At 34.6% G+C, this 18393-nt stretch overlaps 4 protein-coding genes across 5 annotated transcripts; 1 reads left to right on the top strand and 3 right to left on the bottom strand.

Moving 5' to 3' along the window:
* Window positions 1–5243, top strand: LOC133338939 (1-acyl-sn-glycerol-3-phosphate acyltransferase alpha). Its single transcript, XM_061547066.1, has 3 exons — window positions 1–210; window positions 4255–4388; window positions 4474–5243. Exons 1-3 carry the CDS (start codon window positions 29–31, stop codon window positions 5241–5243), a joined length of 1086 nt encoding a protein of 361 aa, XP_061403050.1. The 5' UTR covers window positions 1–28.
* Window positions 5244–6565: 1322 nt separating this feature from the next.
* LOC133338940 (protein maelstrom 1-like) lies at window positions 6566–8360 on the bottom strand. The gene is made up of 6 exons (XM_061547067.1): window positions 8238–8360; window positions 8033–8179; window positions 7909–7966; window positions 7691–7840; window positions 7235–7629; window positions 6566–7177 (listed from the first exon to the last, which is right to left on the bottom strand). The coding sequence occupies exons 1-6, from the start codon at window positions 8358–8360 to the stop codon at window positions 6566–6568; spliced, it is 1485 nt and encodes a 494-aa protein (XP_061403051.1).
* A 938-nt stretch (window positions 8361–9298) lies between these two features.
* LOC133338941 (smad nuclear-interacting protein 1) lies at window positions 9299–10614 on the bottom strand. Its single transcript, XM_061547068.1, has 2 exons — window positions 10055–10614; window positions 9299–9985 (listed from the first exon to the last, which is right to left on the bottom strand). The coding sequence occupies exons 1-2, from the start codon at window positions 10612–10614 to the stop codon at window positions 9304–9306; spliced, it is 1242 nt and encodes a 413-aa protein (XP_061403052.1). The 3' UTR covers window positions 9299–9303.
* Window positions 10615–16148: 5534 nt separating this feature from the next.
* Window positions 16149–17507, bottom strand: LOC133338881 (uncharacterized). 2 transcript variants are annotated; one of them, XM_061547005.1, is made up of 2 exons: window positions 17067–17507; window positions 16149–16404 (listed from the first exon to the last, which is right to left on the bottom strand). In XM_061547005.1, the coding sequence occupies exons 1-2, from the start codon at window positions 17440–17442 to the stop codon at window positions 16235–16237; spliced, it is 546 nt and encodes a 181-aa protein (XP_061402989.1). In that variant the 5' UTR covers window positions 17443–17507; the 3' UTR covers window positions 16149–16234. The 2 variants fall into 2 exon arrangements, with proteins under 2 accessions (XP_061402989.1, XP_061402988.1); XM_061547004.1 differs by having other exon boundaries at window positions 16149–16449; window positions 17067–17506.
* Window positions 17508–18393: the final 886 nt, after the last annotated feature.

The following is an 18393-nucleotide window of genomic DNA, read 5'->3' on the forward strand; positions in this document are numbered from 1 at the left end:
CAAGAGAGTTCTGCAATATTTCTACAAGATGACATCGTACCTTGAACTGCTCGGTTTGGTTGTGCTACTAATGCTACCTTTTCTCTACGAATCCAGTCACATTTTTCGGTATTATTTTAAATTTCTCATCTACTATGGCATTGTGTCGCTCAACTCAATTATCCTGATACCGGCCTTCCTGTTTCGTCCATGTGATGTTCGTAATTTGCTGTAAGTATATCTTGACAATGTGCTAATTGGTCAGGTGTTGTATTATTTACCATTTGGTTAGTTACATTTTTATAAAAAAAAAAAACAATTGTGAGAAAATCAATAACAGTTGACCATATTCCCAAGCATTTTGTCTGTCCCAACGAAAATACCTATTAAACAAGGCCGTCGGTTCTGTTCCCCTAGTTTATTTATTATTTATGTCTATTGACAATAAAAAAAAAATAAAAGAAAAATTGAAGAAAGCAAAGGAGAGGCGGCACAGCTGGCGTTCATGCAAAAAATAGTTAACAAAACGAGTAAAAAGGTCGTTAAGTTCGGTCGGGCCGCACTTTTTGTACCCTCCACAATTAGATGACACGTCTGCGGTCAAAACAGGAGCTTCTATTAACAAAAAACAAAAAGACGTAACTACAAGTGGGTTTATTTGATAAATGCAAAAAGGCGTAACTAACAAAAAATTCACGTTTTAACTTAATTGTTATGACTGCCATTAAACTAAATAACTAAATTTGTTAAAAAATTATAGTCTATTATTCGTCATATGCAATATCACCCTGCCGGGCATACTTTTTCATTTCACATGACATGTTTATAGTTTTCATTCAGAACAGTTTTTTGCTTCTCCTACACAATTATGTTTTTGTTAGTTACGCCTTTTGGCATTTTAGCTAACAATATATATATATATATATATATAATAAAAGAAATTTACAGACTATTCTGTCCAAATTCTTAAAACAGTGGATTGTTAAAATCGTAATGGTAAACAAAACGTAACGACGAGGGAGTTACCTCCAACTCTTTGTACAGTAAAATATTAGGAGTTTGGTAGAAACTAGAATTCCTTTAGGCTTTTATCATTAATTTTCTTGGGATTTTGATTACAAGAATAGCGAAATTAACGAGTGTTTTTAAACATCGATTCCTCCATAGATTTCTGCTTTGATGTAAGTAATTCACTTACCTAAAAATCCAAAATAGTTATGCTCCTGCAAATACTCCAACAAGTTCCTTTACCTCATCATCCTCATCTTTTGTTTTCACTTTTATTACACTTTCTTTCTAATATAGTAATTTGTTGACCTCCACAATTTAATTCTTTTAATTTCTTTTTTCGCCAAAAAATAGAAACACTGACACAAAATAAAAAACTCACAACAAAATGGCGGCAACACAATCAGCTGTTCTACACCCTTGTAAAAACAATGTACTAATTTGTTTACAATACATTTTTGTGAAGTAAATTTACAACCTTGTGATAAACTGAACGCCGATGTATTTTGTTGCTGTGATATTTTAAACTGTTGTCGATCTTCAATATTTATAAGATGTACTTGGAGGCCTGCATTGTCAATTTACAAGAATTCATGAATACCGCTAATATATTTTTGCGGAAGCTTATACAACCAGAGGAATTGCCATATCAAGAGTTAACTGCTTGAAGGAAAATATAGTAGAGGTCCATTCTTGTGATCAAATATTATTTTGTAGACCGAAGGTGAAAGTGCTAATGACCCGAATGAAAATCATTGCAGCCGGATTTTGACCTAATTTTCGCCCAAAGCCGCTCACCGACAAAGAAATTTTGTCGCTCGACCAATTTTTCATAAGTGGTAGTTCTAGTATAGGGCGATAATATGTGCTATTAAATTAACCTAACAGTGATTCCCTTCAATTAGATCCATCAAATAATTCCGAAACTTTAACTCGAGTTATAATGGCTTCGGATTTTCATTTAAAATTGTCTGACATAATTTAATTATTTTAGATACAAATCAAATAGAATGTCAACACTCAAATGATTTTATCTGGAGTTTGAAATTTGACCTTTAAAACAACAATATAAATGAATTTTTAATTGAGACCTATGTGACAAGTTATTAATAATTATTATTGTACCACAATTAGACAGTTAATTGATATTTTTATAAAATAAATTAACTTTATGCATTCAGTTGTACTTTGGATAATAAGCCTTTTGAACCTATGTACTCAAGATTGAAATACATTACCAATCTATTACGCACAAATAGTTTACACAGTTACCTATCTTTTGTACGTGCTTTGAAATATTTACAAACAATGCATGAAGTAGAAGACAAAAATCTGTAGAGTGAAATGGCAAAACATGACAATTGTCTGTCTGATCACAGATTCAAGCTTTTGTCTATCTATACGTATTGCTAAGAGTATTACGAAAAACTCAAATCGTAAAATAATCTACATACATATATACCTAGTTCGTATAATGAATAGGTATCTTATTTAAGGTTTTGATATGAAAATCTTAGTTGATATTCGAAATCTGACCTCAATGAACATTAAATCTTCACCCGCCATGTCCACAAATTGTCATCCATGTCAACTTTTCTATTATTATTTTATTTATATTAGTATGTCCTTAGATTGATTCATCAATCCTGTCAACAATACAATTAATAATTTATTTGTGTATTTGGAATCATTTGTAGTCGATGGACGGGTCATTCCAATCAATAATATCAAGTGGTACAGTGGTGTCTTAGAGGACGATTTAAAAATTCCACTTGAACTTTATTGGGAATATTGGAAAAATTAAATTAGGCAATGTGGAACCCTCGTGGTCCTTTGGGCTAGACTCTCATGAATGGAAAATTGAAGTTTACTCGACGAAATTTAATATTGAAAGTCCCACACATATAATCTAGCACAAGACTGGGATTTGTTGGCAATTCGAATTTTGGTTTGTTGCCCACTGTCGTCATTAGATTAATTGATTTTCTTTTTATAACATCGTATCTATATTCATTATCTTTATTGGTTCGTGCTGTTCCTTAATGAACATTGCAGGCATAGTTAGTGTCCAATAAAAGCAATATTTTCATTATTTATTTTGTCAATTGAATGTGAGCGATTACTTATATTTTTATTTAAATGAAAACGATGTTTGATTTTCATAAATTGGTTCTGTATCAAAATTGCAAATGGCCCCCTTTGCATTCAGAACCTAAAAATGTTCACAATTTATGACAATTAAAAGCCAATTTAATAATACTACTAGTATCATCAATATTCCCAAAACATGTCTCCAGGCCAATGCTAATGATTTATTAACAATCTAATTGAGAATTCCCAGCTGAACCATTGCTTTCAATTTCAGCTATCAATTATTCCACAATGAAGTTTATTACCTGTGATAATAATTAGCTATTAAGTGACGAAATACTTAATTTAGATATGAAACGTGGCGTCGTCGTATCATTTCAAGTACACATAAAACAATTATAGTTTAGATAAAAAAAATATTGATTTGATAGAGGCACTCAATGAAGTGCCGAAGGCGATTTGATTTTTGTTTAAATGGACAATTTAAAATTGAAAATGTTGATACCTTAAATTGTTTATGGAAAAAAAACAATAAAGATAATAATTTGATTTTGGAATATTTCTAAAATGTCGAAAATGATAACTAGAAAATGTCATAAAACTATGTGACCACAATATCATACTCTATGAAACTGTTACAGCAATAAAACGTACATAATTGTTTTGAGAAAATTTAATTCAATTTTGCTTGGCCCGATGGCTTTGAATTAATGTAAAGTTTTTTCTAAACACATTAATAAAAAATAAAATTAAATTAATAAAAAATATAGATAGCGTATACTATTTTCAGAAGAATATTGTAGTGGATAAAATGTGCTATTTCTCACGTATAAATAAAACAATTCAGATAGAAGATTAGTCTATAAGATAAAAAAATATTCTATGCTTTATAGAAATCGAATTACTTATTTGTACTTTGAAGGCTTGAATATACAATATATTACTCTTTTTACTTAACTAATTTTAATCAAAATGCGATGAGAGAAGTAGAAGTATTTATAGGGTACGAATTTTATTTTTACGATACTTTCAACACATGATTAGTGTTTAGGGTACTCTATAATTGCTGGTCATGTTGTACTCTATAAATTGCTAAGAATAACATTTTTATTCATGACCCTCCATCCATAGTCCAACAAAATTTAATGGCAACTTTTGTTTTGTTTTTTCTTGCAGATGGGCGAGTGCATTTTGTCACCGCGTAACAACCCTAATTGGCTTACGATGGGAGTTGCGTGGAAAAGAACATTTAGAAAAGGATCGAGCCTGTATTATTGTGGCAAATCATCAATCGTCATTGGACGTTTTAGGTATGTATGGAATGGAAATTGAGAACATTCCAATAACGCATGTCTATAACTAAACAAATCCCCTTTACCTCCCCTTGTCGCACAGGAATGTTTAACATCTGGCCGGTAATGAACAAATGCACGGTGGTTGCTAAACGTGAACTATTTTATGCATGGCCATTTGGTTTGGCCGCCTGGCTGGCCGGTCTGATATTCATCGATCGTGTTAGGGGTGAAAAGGCCAGAGACACACTTAACCAAGTCAACAGCAAAATCAAGAAGCAGAATATCAAATTGTGGGTATTTCCCGAAGGAACACGACGAAATACCGGTGAATTACACAGTTTCAAAAAAGGTGCCTTTCACATGGCCATCGACGAGCAGATACCCATCTTACCAGTGGTCTTCAGCTCGTACTGCACTTTTTTGAATGATAAAAAGAAAATCTTAAACGCCGGCAATATTATAATAACAGCATTGCCCGCCCTTAGCACAGAAGGACTAACCAAAGATGATTTGCCCGAGTTAATGGACAGAGTGCATAAACTGATGTCCGATACATTTAAGCAGACATCGAGTGAAATTGTACAGCGGTATGCTTCGAAATCGATAAAAAGCAAAACTGCATCGGGACAAACTGATGTTGAACTGACAGTGCAATTAGCAGCCCAAAAACCATTGGATGCCTCCTCGCCCCACTCTGTTAAAGCAGCCACAAGTCATGCGGCGTCATGTGATCTATCCACGACTGCGGTGGAGACGACAACGCCCGCAGTGACAACTAGTCAAGCTCAAGACATTGTAAATAAGGTCACAGCAACAGAACTTAAAGATGTCCCTAAAAAAGCCAACTGTCAAGCAGCATTAGTTAATTAGAGATTATAAAAACGGAAAATATAAATCACGACGCAACAAGATACTCCTTTTTCCAGAAAAAAAGCTAGCAATGCAAAATTTGTATTTCATGTTGTTTGTTTGTTTTTTTTTCCTTTTTTGTATTAATTTAATTTATAACAACAACCAAATATGTATTAAAATAGTCAATGATAGGTGAACTACTAACTAAACATTCGTAACGATATATGACGTATTTTAACAAGAAAAACATAACATTCGTACAGTTTTATAACTAGGTATTTTTATTTAATTTAATTGAAACGAAGTTCTTGCCTCATGTAAAAGGGTTTCATCCCAAAGCATCACCAAAGGTCATTCCTTATAATAAGTTTTACACCACAAACCAATGCCCTGTAGTTAATTTTAGTTTTGTAAGTAAAATCTGCTTAAGTATTAATTAACAGTATATAACGCCATACGCCATTAGCATTTGGGACATAAGGCACATGTATTAATTATACCCTATCCGTTTCGAACTTAACACCACCTAACCGACCAAGACATTGATTGCATCATGACATTAATTTTTATTTATAATAGAGAAATGTTTTATTGTTTATATTTTGCTTTCGTGTAATCGCTTTTTGTTCGAGTTGAAACTAAATTAAGATATTTGTAAAAACAAAACAAAAAATATGCTGTACCAAAATAAAAATGACATTTTAATGAAAAATCAATTTAAATAAGAAAACATCGCTGTTTTGCTATATTCTATTTATTGCTGTGCAATATATTTAAAGTCCAATCCGCTTAATTAATATTTAATCGAAGTTTAAGAAATCGAATATTGACGTACGAGGAATAAATCCAACTTTTTTGAAACATTTGGAAATAACTTCAGCCTGTTTTATCCTATTCACCCATTTCGGCTCGCAAATCATCATTTGTTCCAAGGAAAACTCGCAGTCTGCACACATAAGTTGTTTTGGTGCAATGATCTTCCATTCAGCACATTTAAAAGATCGAATGATCGAATCCCACGCTTATTTATTTCAAGTAATATTGTTTTCAATTAGCCGATTTTTTCCATTAAACGGAGTTTCAATAAAGAGGTGCAAAATATGTGAACATTTTAAAGAATTGTTGGTTTCAAACATTTTTATTTCAATTAAACGGTTTGCAATCGAGCGGATTAGACTCTATGCATGTAGTAACTAAAATAGCGAAGATGGCATTCTAGCTGAAATTGAAATTATGTTAACAGCTTAAAGCTAAATGTCACAAAAACAGTAGTTAGGAGTGTTTAGACACTTTGAATTTTGGTTTCGATGAAGACATTTTGTTATCTGGCAGACTAATGATCAAGGACGAAAGTAACGTCCACGTCCGTAGCTACTAGCATTCGAATTATTGAACGAACTAACAAGCGAACCTCGTCCACGTCCAAAACTTGCCACCGAACTATAGTCATCGGCATCCGAGGAATTACCAGCGCCATAGTCAATATTAAAATGAGAACTTTCTGGTTCTCGCGGCACATTGCGTCGCGAACGGACATTCCACGGATTCAAGTCGTCCGGATTGTCCGCATCATCATCCCCACTAGCAGAACTTGGTGGTGGTTGGGATATTTTATGTTTCTTCTTCATTTCATGACGACCCAAGGATGGAAAGTCTGTGGAATATTTGTTGCCGGTCTCTTTTGGTTTCGGATCGTCATAATAATGTCGTGAACCAGCTACTGGTTTGGTGACATGTGTTAAGCTGGTGCTCATAGACACCATTGATTCGTCGTCGTAACTTCGGCTGGGGGCTTCTGTTATAATGGCATTAAGATTGGTATTCAATGGGCAGTGGCGCCCAGGTACAAGAGGAATGGCCAAATCCCCACACATATAATCAGCAAACATATATCCCCAGCGTGTAACATACGATTGTGTACAATACTTACATTTATCAATGTCTTCGTGATACTACAACGGTCATATTAGACAGTGACGACAATATTCGATCATCAATATGTAGCTTACCTGACATCCGATTCCAATTTGAAATTCAAAGAAATCTCTTTCAAAGTAGGCATCTGTAATGTAAAAGCTTTTTGGTTTCTCCAATTCCCCGGCCTCGCAGGTCGCCTCCTTCATAATGTACAGTAAATATTGAATGGGATAAACTTTCAATTCGGTGTTATTTGAACCGATATCGGCTTTCAGAAATTCCAATACCGATTCCACAATATGTATACAGTCGCGATGTGTATAGACCGGTGGATAATTGTTCGAATCTTCGTCGCGAATAAATTTTAAAATTTCATTGTAAATATTGCCGAGATTCTTGTCTCCCAGAGCATTGGGCGGCAACGGAAGATTGTGTGTTGTTTCCGAATGATGCTGAGCTTCATATTGATGTCCGTAGATATTAACACCTGTTGTGAAATCATGCAATGTTAAATATTTCAAACGAAATGGTTCAAATAGAAGACAAACCTGGATTTATAAGTGTTTGATATACACGACTAACTCCCTCCTTTAGAGAAAATTTCGAAACGGCCAGTTCTGCGGGCACGTAAACACCTCCTTTTAATGTTTTCGTAAAATAATTGGCCATAATAAAATAGTAGCTCTGCTTTTCCAATTCTGTAATGTTAGGCATTGACACAATTAAAAATATATCGTCTATGTCATAAACGCAGAGTATAGTTTACCATCCTTTTGAACACTTTTGCTGACAGTTGTTTCAATATCCCGTTTCATTAGACGTTCCTAAAATGGAATATCATTTTGTACACTTAACTGTAGTTCAGCCTCTCTGCTCTGCCCTGCCCTTACCTTGTTCTCGTGATCAAGTTTCTCCTTTTCTATTTGGGAAACGGGGACACCAGTACATGTAAGTTTGTGTGCAGCAGTGCGAGATGACACTATCTTCTCTTCTTTCGCCTTATCTTGATATGGTGCCCGTTGACCTGCATCCATTTTCTATGAAATGAGAATGCAGTTAATTTCAATATTGGTCGCTGATACGACTGATACCCACCGTCCAAATTTCGCCGGCTTTCTTAGTGGCCTGATCTATGGAAAGCCCTTTTCCATGCTTGCTCTTCCACTCCAAAGCAAATATCATGAATGCATTAGGTTTTTGTTTCTTCTTTGGCGGCATTCTTGAAGATTACGGGGACTTGTGTGTACTGTTTTGGCTGGTGCTTTGAGTCTTTGTTAGGGCCCTAAAAGATACACACAAAATATGCTAGGCTAGCACTATTTAAAACCGTTCCAAGAATGTAGGAAACATTTATCTGTATATGAAATACATATATATTTGATATATTTGATCCATCGTAATTCAAGCCAGATCTAGTCGATGGGCTTCAACAAATGAAATTACTTACTCCTGTAGCTCCTTGGATTTGGAATGGCAAGCTGTAACTCCTTCGTCGTGTGTCTATGTTTGGACTTTATAAGAGTTAAATCCTCTGGAACTCCATTGGCGCGGCTTTTGAAAGGAAAATATCTGTGATGAGTTAAATCCTAGTATTTAATGTACTTAAACTGAGTTTAATTAAAATAAAATTAATTTTAATTTTGCGTAATTTACGAAGATGCCGAGTGAATGCTTTTCTCGCGCCTTTTACACCGACTGGAAAAACGTTCCAACTGCTAACGAATGGGAGGAGAAGACAAAATGGCCGATAAAGATGAACTCAAAGTGGATAATCGAAAGTTTACGAATGAGCTGGGATGGAGACTAGATGAAACCGTTCAGATTTCTACTTTTCATTTAATATTTTTAATTTTCTCGAAAATTTGGAAATTTCAATAATTTTTATCATTTTGTCAAAGTTAATTTTTTTCGATTCATTTTCGTAAAATTAATTCACTAATACTTTAACTTATTCCGTTCCAAAATTTGCACGAATGTTCTACTATTCTCAATATACCTCCTTTAGATTATTTAGATTAGATTGCGGCCAAAAATTTTTGGCCATAATTCCAATACTCCGGATTGGAATGTGGCATATGCCAAAATGAACTATTAAACTTAATTGATATTCTAAACATTTTATTTTGTTATTGGGTTCACAAAAAAGTCTCATATAATTGTTTCAATTTTCCTCCTTAATTTCGATATCGTCGTCCTCTTGATCTTCTTTACTGTTTTCATGCAACAAGACATATTCACGTGTACTGAAGCCAAACTTGATAACATCCTTCTCCATTAGCTCGTAGTATTTGCGTGGCTCTATGCGTTTGTTGTTTAAAAATGTTCCATTGGCTGAATCTAAATCGATCAGGTAGAGGCGTACCCGTTTACCAGATGTGCCGTCTTCGCGTTCAAATGGCACCAGTCTGTACTGAAGTGCGGCATGTTGTTTTGAACAACTGGGATGGTCAACGGGCAGGTCAACCACTTTCCGATCTCTCCCCACCAGGAAACACGATTGTCTGTGTATGTGTAATACGGGTAGGGCTGTTTCGCCTTTGAACGGATATAAACGCCAACGTCTTTTAGGTTTTCTGGCTTCCAGGGGTTCAGCGTATTTGATGACAACACCATTGACTTTATTCGTGTCCTCAGTAAGGGCTCCACTAAGTCCAAAGTTAGGTTTTTCTTTTTCTGCTGGCTCTTGTTTCACTTCGGACTTTTTGTCCTCTGATGCTTTTCCCCATTCATAGTTATTGTCATCGTCGTCCCTTCGGCGATTCTTAAATCGATTGTCTGTGCCGCGAGGTTCTCGCTTAAAACCCCTATCTCTTGATCTCTCTCTTTCTCGATGGGGGCTACGTCTGAAGAAAAGAATATAACGATTAAATTTATATACGAAAAACTAAATTAGGAAACAATGCGACACTTACTCTCTTCTATCGTAGTTGGACCTGTTTCCACCTTCATGTTCACGTTTGAAATCCCTGCGTTCGTCTCTTTCTCTTTTAACGTCAAGTCTGTCTCTGTGGTCTCTGCTGGAACGATTGCGATCCCTTTCCTGAGATCTGTCTCTATGCCGGCTTCGACTTCTCTCACGACTCCGACTCCTTCTGTAACTTCTTTTGGGGCTTTCCCATTTGGACCGTAAGTCTTTTTCTCGCTCACGACTCAATGATTTATCCCTTCTCTCGCGTTTTGGTTGAAATGCTTCTTTCTTATCTTCGCTTGATTTCGATTTCTTTCTTGTGGCGTTTCTTTCTTCTTTCTCCGATGAGGACTCGGACGACGATGAGGAGTCACTTTCAGAATCCGACTTGGACTTGTGTTTTTTCTTGGATGATTTGGTCTTCTTCTTCTTGTCCTTGTGCTTACTTTTCTTCTTTAGCTGTTCCTCTTCTTGATCTGATGATTCCGATGAACTGGTACTGTTTTCATCACAAGATTCTTCCGATTCAGATTTTCTTGACTTTTTAGATTTTGTTTTCGACATTTTTTTTATATATTTTCACTACTCTACTCGCGCACCAAAATTAAAATTCTAGAGTTGGGTTGTTCCGGAACGAACTAGTTCATTGGAACTATTCCGAGAAAGGAACGAACGGAACTAGTTCCAGTTCTTTAATTAATATAATTCCTTTCTCTGATCCAGTTCCTTTTTTGAACTATTTGAAGCAAAGGAACTGTATGGAGCAAAGGAACTATAAAGAGCAAAGGAACTATATGGAGCAAAGGAACTATTTGGAGCATAGGAACTATAAAGAGCAAAGGAACTATATGAAGCAAAGGAACTATATATGGAAAAACGAAAAAAAGAATGATGAAAGAGAGAGATTCAAAAGAACTATGTAGGAGTCGGAACTATATGGAGCAAATAAATTGTATGAACTAAAGGAATTATATTGAGCAAAGGCACTATATGGATCAAAGGAACTATATGGAGCAAAGGAACTATATATGGAAAAACGAAAAAAAAATAATAAAAGAGAGAGAGAGAGAGAGAGATTCAAAAGAACAGTGGGAAGCCTCCAAGACTCCAGCCTTCATAAAATTCGCTTGTTAATCGTCGTTCTGCCAAGACCCAAGCGACGTCGTACGCAAACCTTCGCCAACAAATGGTCTGTTCCAGTACTTTTTATACCCTCCACCATAGTATGGAGGGTATATTAATTTTGTCATTCCGTTTGTAACTCATCGAAATATTCATTTCCGACCCTATAATATATATATATTCTTGATCAGGGTAATATTCTAAGACGATCTAGCCATGTCCGTCCGTCTGTTGTAATCACGCTATCTTCTGAAGGAATTGAGATAGGGTGCTGAAATTTTGCATAGGGTTGTCTTTTGTCTGCAGGCAGGTCAAGTTCGAAGATGGGATATATCGGTCCACGTTTAGGCATAGCTCCCATATAAGGGTACCCCCCAATTTTCGGTATTTTGGGGTTCTTGAGCGCGTTTTTCAAGCGAATTTGTAGTAAATGTATCCACAAAAAATTATACATATAGGTCCACTTTTTCTTGTAGCCCCCATATAACGGTACCTCCTAATTTTCAGTATTTTTTGGGTTTTTATCGTATTTTTCACCGAATTGGCTGTAATTTAGTATTTTGAGTTCTTAGCAGGTACCAAATCTCTCCACAAAAAATTTAAATATAGGTCAATTTTTTCGGATATCCCCCATATAAGGGTACCCCCCAATTTCGGTATTTTGGGGTTCTTGAGCGCGCTTTTCAACCGAATTCGCTGCAATTTTGTACATTGGGTTCATATTGCGTACCAAATATCTCTACTAAAAATTATAAATATCGGCCCACTTTTTCATTTCAAATACCTGTCAGTATACCTGTGGTGGAGGGTATCCAAAGTTCGGCCCGGCCGAACTTAACGCTTTTTCACTTGTTTAATAGTAAAGCTAGTAAAAGGGAAACATTTCAAGTCTCAGAGTACAAAATAATTTGAAACGTTCGGGAACGCAAATCTAGTAAATATGCCAATTCTTTTAGGTTTTGGAACGGAGCTAAAATAAAAACGACGACTGAAAAAATTGAAAAACGTTCCACCTGCTAACGAATGGGAGGAGAAGACAAAATGACCGATAAAGATGAACTCAAAATGGTATAACCGAAAGTTTACGAATGAGGTGGGATAGAGACCGTGTTGTTTACGAATGAGGTTTAGGCAAATTATGATTAGGGATAAGTAAATCGACTTTCGATTAATCGACTTTTTGTATTGAAAAGTCTAATGCCATGTACAGACGAGCGTTGTTCCCTCTCTCATTCGTGGTTTGACTCTTAATTATGAAGTAATTACATAGTTCAAAGGAACTACATTAAGGAACTAGTTCCTTTTTAAAAAGGAAACGAGAATGATCGATTCGCTACGTGAACTAGATTGCCCAACTCTACAAAATTCCGAAAAAAAACAATAAATTATGGTTCGATTACATATAGAAATTGAAACACACAATCGATAACTGTGTTATCGATTAGTGGTTATGGTGGAACGGATTTTATTTCGACTGCTTAAGCGGTGTACACGCTGTCACATTTGAATGAACGAAAATATTCATCATTGTTGGACAATCAAAAAAATAATTACAAAATCCATCTTATGGAAGATACTTGAATTTAAATAAAGAATAAAAGATGAATCAAATAAATATTTTTAAAGTCCATGGCTTCGTACTTTGTTGTTTTGGCTTTGTAAGAGTTAAATGCTATGGACATCCATTGAAACTGGAATTTTAATTTGATCTGTGTTGTGAAATTAGAAGAAATATGTCTCAAAACGTAAAACTAACTGAAAAAATAAAGTTGAAATTCGAACATGGAATCATGTGTTGTGTGTTATCGACGTTGAATCTATACATTGCTCACACTATCCACTGTAAAATGATAACACAAACAGGGGCATTAACGGCGGAGAAATGGTATAGAGCGACACCTAAATTTGCATGATGGCAATTTGGAATTAATAAAAAAAATCATGCCTAAGTATTTGCATCGATCACAGATGTCGTTAAAGCAAAAACATATATTTTTGAATATTTTAATTACACTTGCATATGACCACAAATAAAAGACATTTTAAAATGTAGAATTTATAACTTTTTATTTGCTGTAAATGTTGTTTTTGTTATTTTTGTCCTTTCCGTCGCTAGAATTGTCAATCATATTTCATTCGGCGTTTCGTTTTGCAACTAGTTTTGTTCTTTTTTACTTTCTGTCGTTTCAAGTAGGTATTTATTTAAAATGCAACTTTAAATTTCGCTTTTTAGTCATTAATAATATAGTTTACATGCCAATTGTTAATGTTTTGTAGAAAAAATGTGTTATTTTAGAATAATTATATTTGTTATAGTATTAGACAGAGGTTAATGTTTTTCTTTCTTTTTTTTAATAAATACAAAATGAATAACAACTATCATTTCTGTTTGTTTTTGGAAATTGCACAAACTAAACCATTTTTATGGAACGTAACAAAGATGAGTCGTACAATCAGAAATAATACAAATTTGCAATACTGGAGTTTCTATTTTGATGTGGGTTAAATGATACTCATTAATGCAGGGAATTTTGTTATTTTCGAAGAAGCGAAACTTGAATATTTTATTAACAACCTGTAACCAATAGAATTGTTTTTTTATGTTATTTTATATTAAAATCTAATTTTGTTAGGTGTTTTTCGAATCTTAACAAATAGTTTTCAAGCTTTTTTTCATTTCAATTTTTTACATATATTTATGTATATATTTTTTAATTCTTCTAGTTAACGCTTTGTATGCATTATGAATAACTATATATGCATGTGTTTCTAAGTATGTATGTATATATGTATATATTTTAATTAAGGCTTTGTTCCAGCAATGTATATAGCAATTTTATAATCTGAACATTTAGTTGTTTGCCCAAAGACTCCATAAGGAATACAGCGTGGGGATAGAAGAAGGAATTACGTGTCAAGTGATAATTATATAACATCGTTGTCTTTTGATTTTGGTAAATAAAATAAAGGGTATAGTATACAAGATTCGGTGATGATATTTGTAGAATATTTGTCAGCATTATTTTGGAACTCCTCAAAAATATGTTGTTGTTGTTGTTCACAAAATATCATAGTATTTTAGTTTGTAAATCAGTTACAAAGTATAGAGAATAAGGCTCAGAGTCTTTGGTTTGGCTTAGAATATTTTCATACCTATGAATGTAATTAATAGAGCTAAACTCAGTAACAAACCTTAGATATTTATGTCTGAACTCTAGGTATGGCTAAGACAAGGGCATATGATGACATATAAACCGATAGATTGATGATACAATAAGGACTTTAAGAGATAGTTGGTATAGTGACAGCATTGTAATCATTGTGAAAATATTTACGAGCACATGAATCCAAACATCATCATCATCATCAAGATCATGTAGAGCTAATGTTTTCACTATTAAATATTCCTGATTTACGTATTTCAATTTTGTATCAAAATGCAAACTGCTCACTATAAATCGAATAAAACTCAGAATTCGTTTAGATGCATCTTTGTTAGCTATGGTTTCATATCTTCATTGCCTACACACCCTGTCCCATATGTCCCCTTTGTCTTTCACCTGAACATATCTGCTGAATGTTAAGAAATATATCATAGTTCGTTTTTTCACAAGAAGTTATATAATATAAAAAAACAGAGTCGGAAGTCTATAAGTCGATATGAAAGAGTAGATAGTGTATGCGTCTATTGCTAACAATAAATACTATAAAATTTCCTATATTGTTAACTGAGAGTACATGGCATCAATTTTTCAATGTTTTCAATAATATACATTTTTGCTTTTGTTTTGGTTTTGGTTTTGGTTTTCATTTTTCATTTTCTTTGCTTGTTTGAACGATTAGTTTACAATTTTGGTTTTATTAATCGAAAAAATAAAATAAGTACTTCAAAACAATCTTTTGTCATTTGTATATAATGCTTGTGCATGTGCGGGTAAATACTTTGCAATTAATCATTCTAAACAAGTTGAAACCTTTTTATTCTATAAATAAAATTAACAAATGCACAAAATGTGTGAACATCTCAAAAAATAACTTTTTAAAAAAATCTATATTGGACGGGAATTGTGGAAATAATAAAAATATCAACGGCATGCTGGTTACAACTCCAAAATAACAATAAAAACAATGAGACGAAAATATTTACCCCAAAAAGAATAGTTATTGAGATGAAACAAATTATGCGAACGAACAGCAGAACAAAAACGAAAAAAAAAAATAAAATAAAATATTTTACAGCCAACAATGAAGATTTTGTTAGATTGTTTTTGTTTTTATTACGGTTTTCTCTTGAACTTTTCAATAATATTCAATATTGTTAGTATTGGAAAAACAAATTCATATAGAAATTAATATTGGGATAACCAACTAAAAATTCGCAACTGGAATGTTTTCTTGGGTGTTTGATAAATAATTGTTGTAAGTTTATATGGATGTATGTATGTATACATGTTTATAAGTACTCAACTAAACAATATGTTATTATTTTGAAAACTTGTTTTTTATTTTACTTTTTTATAAGCTTGTATTTTGTTGTTCAATTTTGTATTTTTTTAATTTTATCTTTATTTGTTTATACTTAATAAGCCAATGGATATAATATGTATAATTTTAATCAAGTCGTTATTCGTACATATAAAATGTTGGTAGTTTTCTTTTTTTTAGATTTTCTTATACATCGCTACGAAAAATAGTGTTTTAATTCACCTGTTTTTTGTTTGTTTTTGTTTTTCTCATGTTTAATTTTTTTTTGTAACTTTCTTTGAAATTTAACAAAATTTTGTCGAACGAAAACAAGAAAACGAAATAAAAATGGATTCTATGAACTTGTTCCCATTTCTTAAATACAATACATGCACTTTTTGTTATGTATATACTATATATATGTATGTGTATGTATATATAATTATTATGTATATATGTTTGTTTTATCGGTTGTTGTTTTGTTATAAAATACATTTCTTTTTCTTAATGTTAAAAAAATGTGAATTGTTTATTTTCCAGTTTCATCATGGTTCATCATGTCATGTTTACCATCATCCACCACCACCAACTCCTCATCTTATCTGACCTCTTCGACCTCGGCCTCGCCCTCGGATGCACTGCGTATCGAGTTGTACTGGGAGTTGCGGCTACGCAGCATGCGCAGGAAACTTCCAAAGGCGAAAATTGTTCTTCGATGGCGATGGAATATACCCTGATAGAGGGCCTCGCGCAATGTTTTGCGATCCTCTACATCAACGGACGAAGACAGTGAGGTTTGGTGGGTCAGGCGACCTAAAGACAGAGAAAACAGACAATATTATAAAACACAACACCAAGGTCCGATTAGTCAAAACTTATCGCAAAGCAGCAACGAAATGAGGCCGTGTCTGACCGCCGATACATTGTGACTAATTAGACCTTCACCTCCAATGCGAAATGAAATCTCAGTATTCGCATTTGTAGAACGGCCGTTAATATCTATCGATATGTGCTCAAGAAGAAACCATCTTAGAAATGGAGAAGCTTGTCCGAGGGCATTGCATAAAATGAAAGTACACCAGAAGTTCTTCTTTTGTGTGTATTGGGGTGTATCAGAAGTACTTCTCAAGATCACAGCGAATTTTGAAATTGATTTTGAAAAAAATGAAATGAAATAGTTTCAAGTATTTCAATGATAAAATAGAAGAGTCGATGAATTGGAGGATTCCGAGAAGTGGCCATAGTGTTCTACACATGTGTTTTGGAGTGTTACGTGATTTTCGGTGCATTATCCTCGCATTGCTTCGATCTAAAGTACTTTCATTTTCAACAAATCACCACACGAACAGTTCCTCTTATCTAAGTTCTGAGATCTCTTTCCATTGTCTATTGGTTTGGTCTATGGTGACCAAATGACCTAGGATGCTTACCTCCGATGGGGGATTTGGGCGATTTGAGTGATTCCAAATCGGTTTCTTTGCCCTTCAGATCCAATTTCAGTGATTTTTTTGTTGCTTCCTGATTATTGACAGCAGCACCACCACCATCCTTATCCTTGTGCGACTTTTTCGATACTTTAGCCTCGACTTGACGTTGGCTAACAGCACTTTTGGATGAGGACGATGTTTCTGGTTCCGTGGACATTTTCTTGTTTACCGTAAGGGTGGTGGTCGATTTGGTCGAAAGGGAAGTGGTCGAAGTGACCGATGTTGTGGCTGAATTGACCGATGAATTAGAGGTGGGCGATAATATGGATGTTGAAGTTGTAGTATTCGAAGATTTCGAACGATGTTCAATAGCCACCATGGTTTAGTGAAGCCAATCGAATTCTCTTTGCTGGCTCAAAATTAAAACGTCTGAACGTCTAATGCTGTTGGTGGATGGGTTGGGTTGTGGGGGATTCGATCGAAATGGATGTCTGTCGTAATATCTGTATAGGAAATATATATATATATTTTTTTTTGGAGCAGTGTCGGTTTTACGGTGGTCTGGCTTCACTGCAATAATCTGAAGATTCTGTGGGCACACCAAGTGTCGACGTTGGCAAGTCAATGACGCTTTCCTGACGACTTAACAGAAACGAATTTAGACTGCTTTTGCCACTTAGAAGTGATGTATCGGCTAGATGCTGTGATGCGGCTGCTGTTGCTGTTGAAATGCTCAATTCTGTGGGATATTTGTCGGTGTAGTCACTCAATGTTATGCGGGGTAGATTCAGGGGATACTCTTCAATCTCTAATTCTTGCAGATTTCCGATGAGGGCATCAATTAGGAATTCCTTGGCGGGATAATTGTGTTGAGTACTTGTTTTTGGTTGCTGATTGTATTGATAGCTTGGCCTTTGCTGTTGTAGTTGTTGTAACTGCAAATTCATGCTACACCAAGAGTCGTTGTGTTGGATTTGGCTTCTTGCAGCTCTGTCCTCCTCCGTTGGCGGCTCAGAATTCTTTGACGATTTGCAATTTCCTTTGCCGTTTCCAGTTCCTCTAGTCGGTGGCAATAATACTGCAGCACTGTCGGCTGGCTTGATTTGAACACGTATAGGCCAGTGTGTACGGTCGGTCTCGGCGTCGAACGGATATGGCTTTTCCCTTTCGTTAAAACGGTAAATGCGAAAAGAACGTTTCTTGGCGATAATTTTCAAAATTGGATTACAAATGCAATGGGGGTTCTGTTTACAGCTCTGTTGCTGTTGCTGCTCTGTGTCAGATGCATTCGATTGTGGGCTAACACCAGCAGTTGCTGTCGTGTCGTTGT

This window comes from Musca vetustissima, unplaced genomic scaffold, assembly GCF_032173495.1.
Source record: "Musca vetustissima isolate MV318-11 ecotype Yass unplaced genomic scaffold, APGP_CSIRO_Mvet_v1 utg704, whole genome shotgun sequence".
NCBI classification, from domain to species: domain Eukaryota; kingdom Metazoa; phylum Arthropoda; class Insecta; order Diptera; family Muscidae; genus Musca; species Musca vetustissima.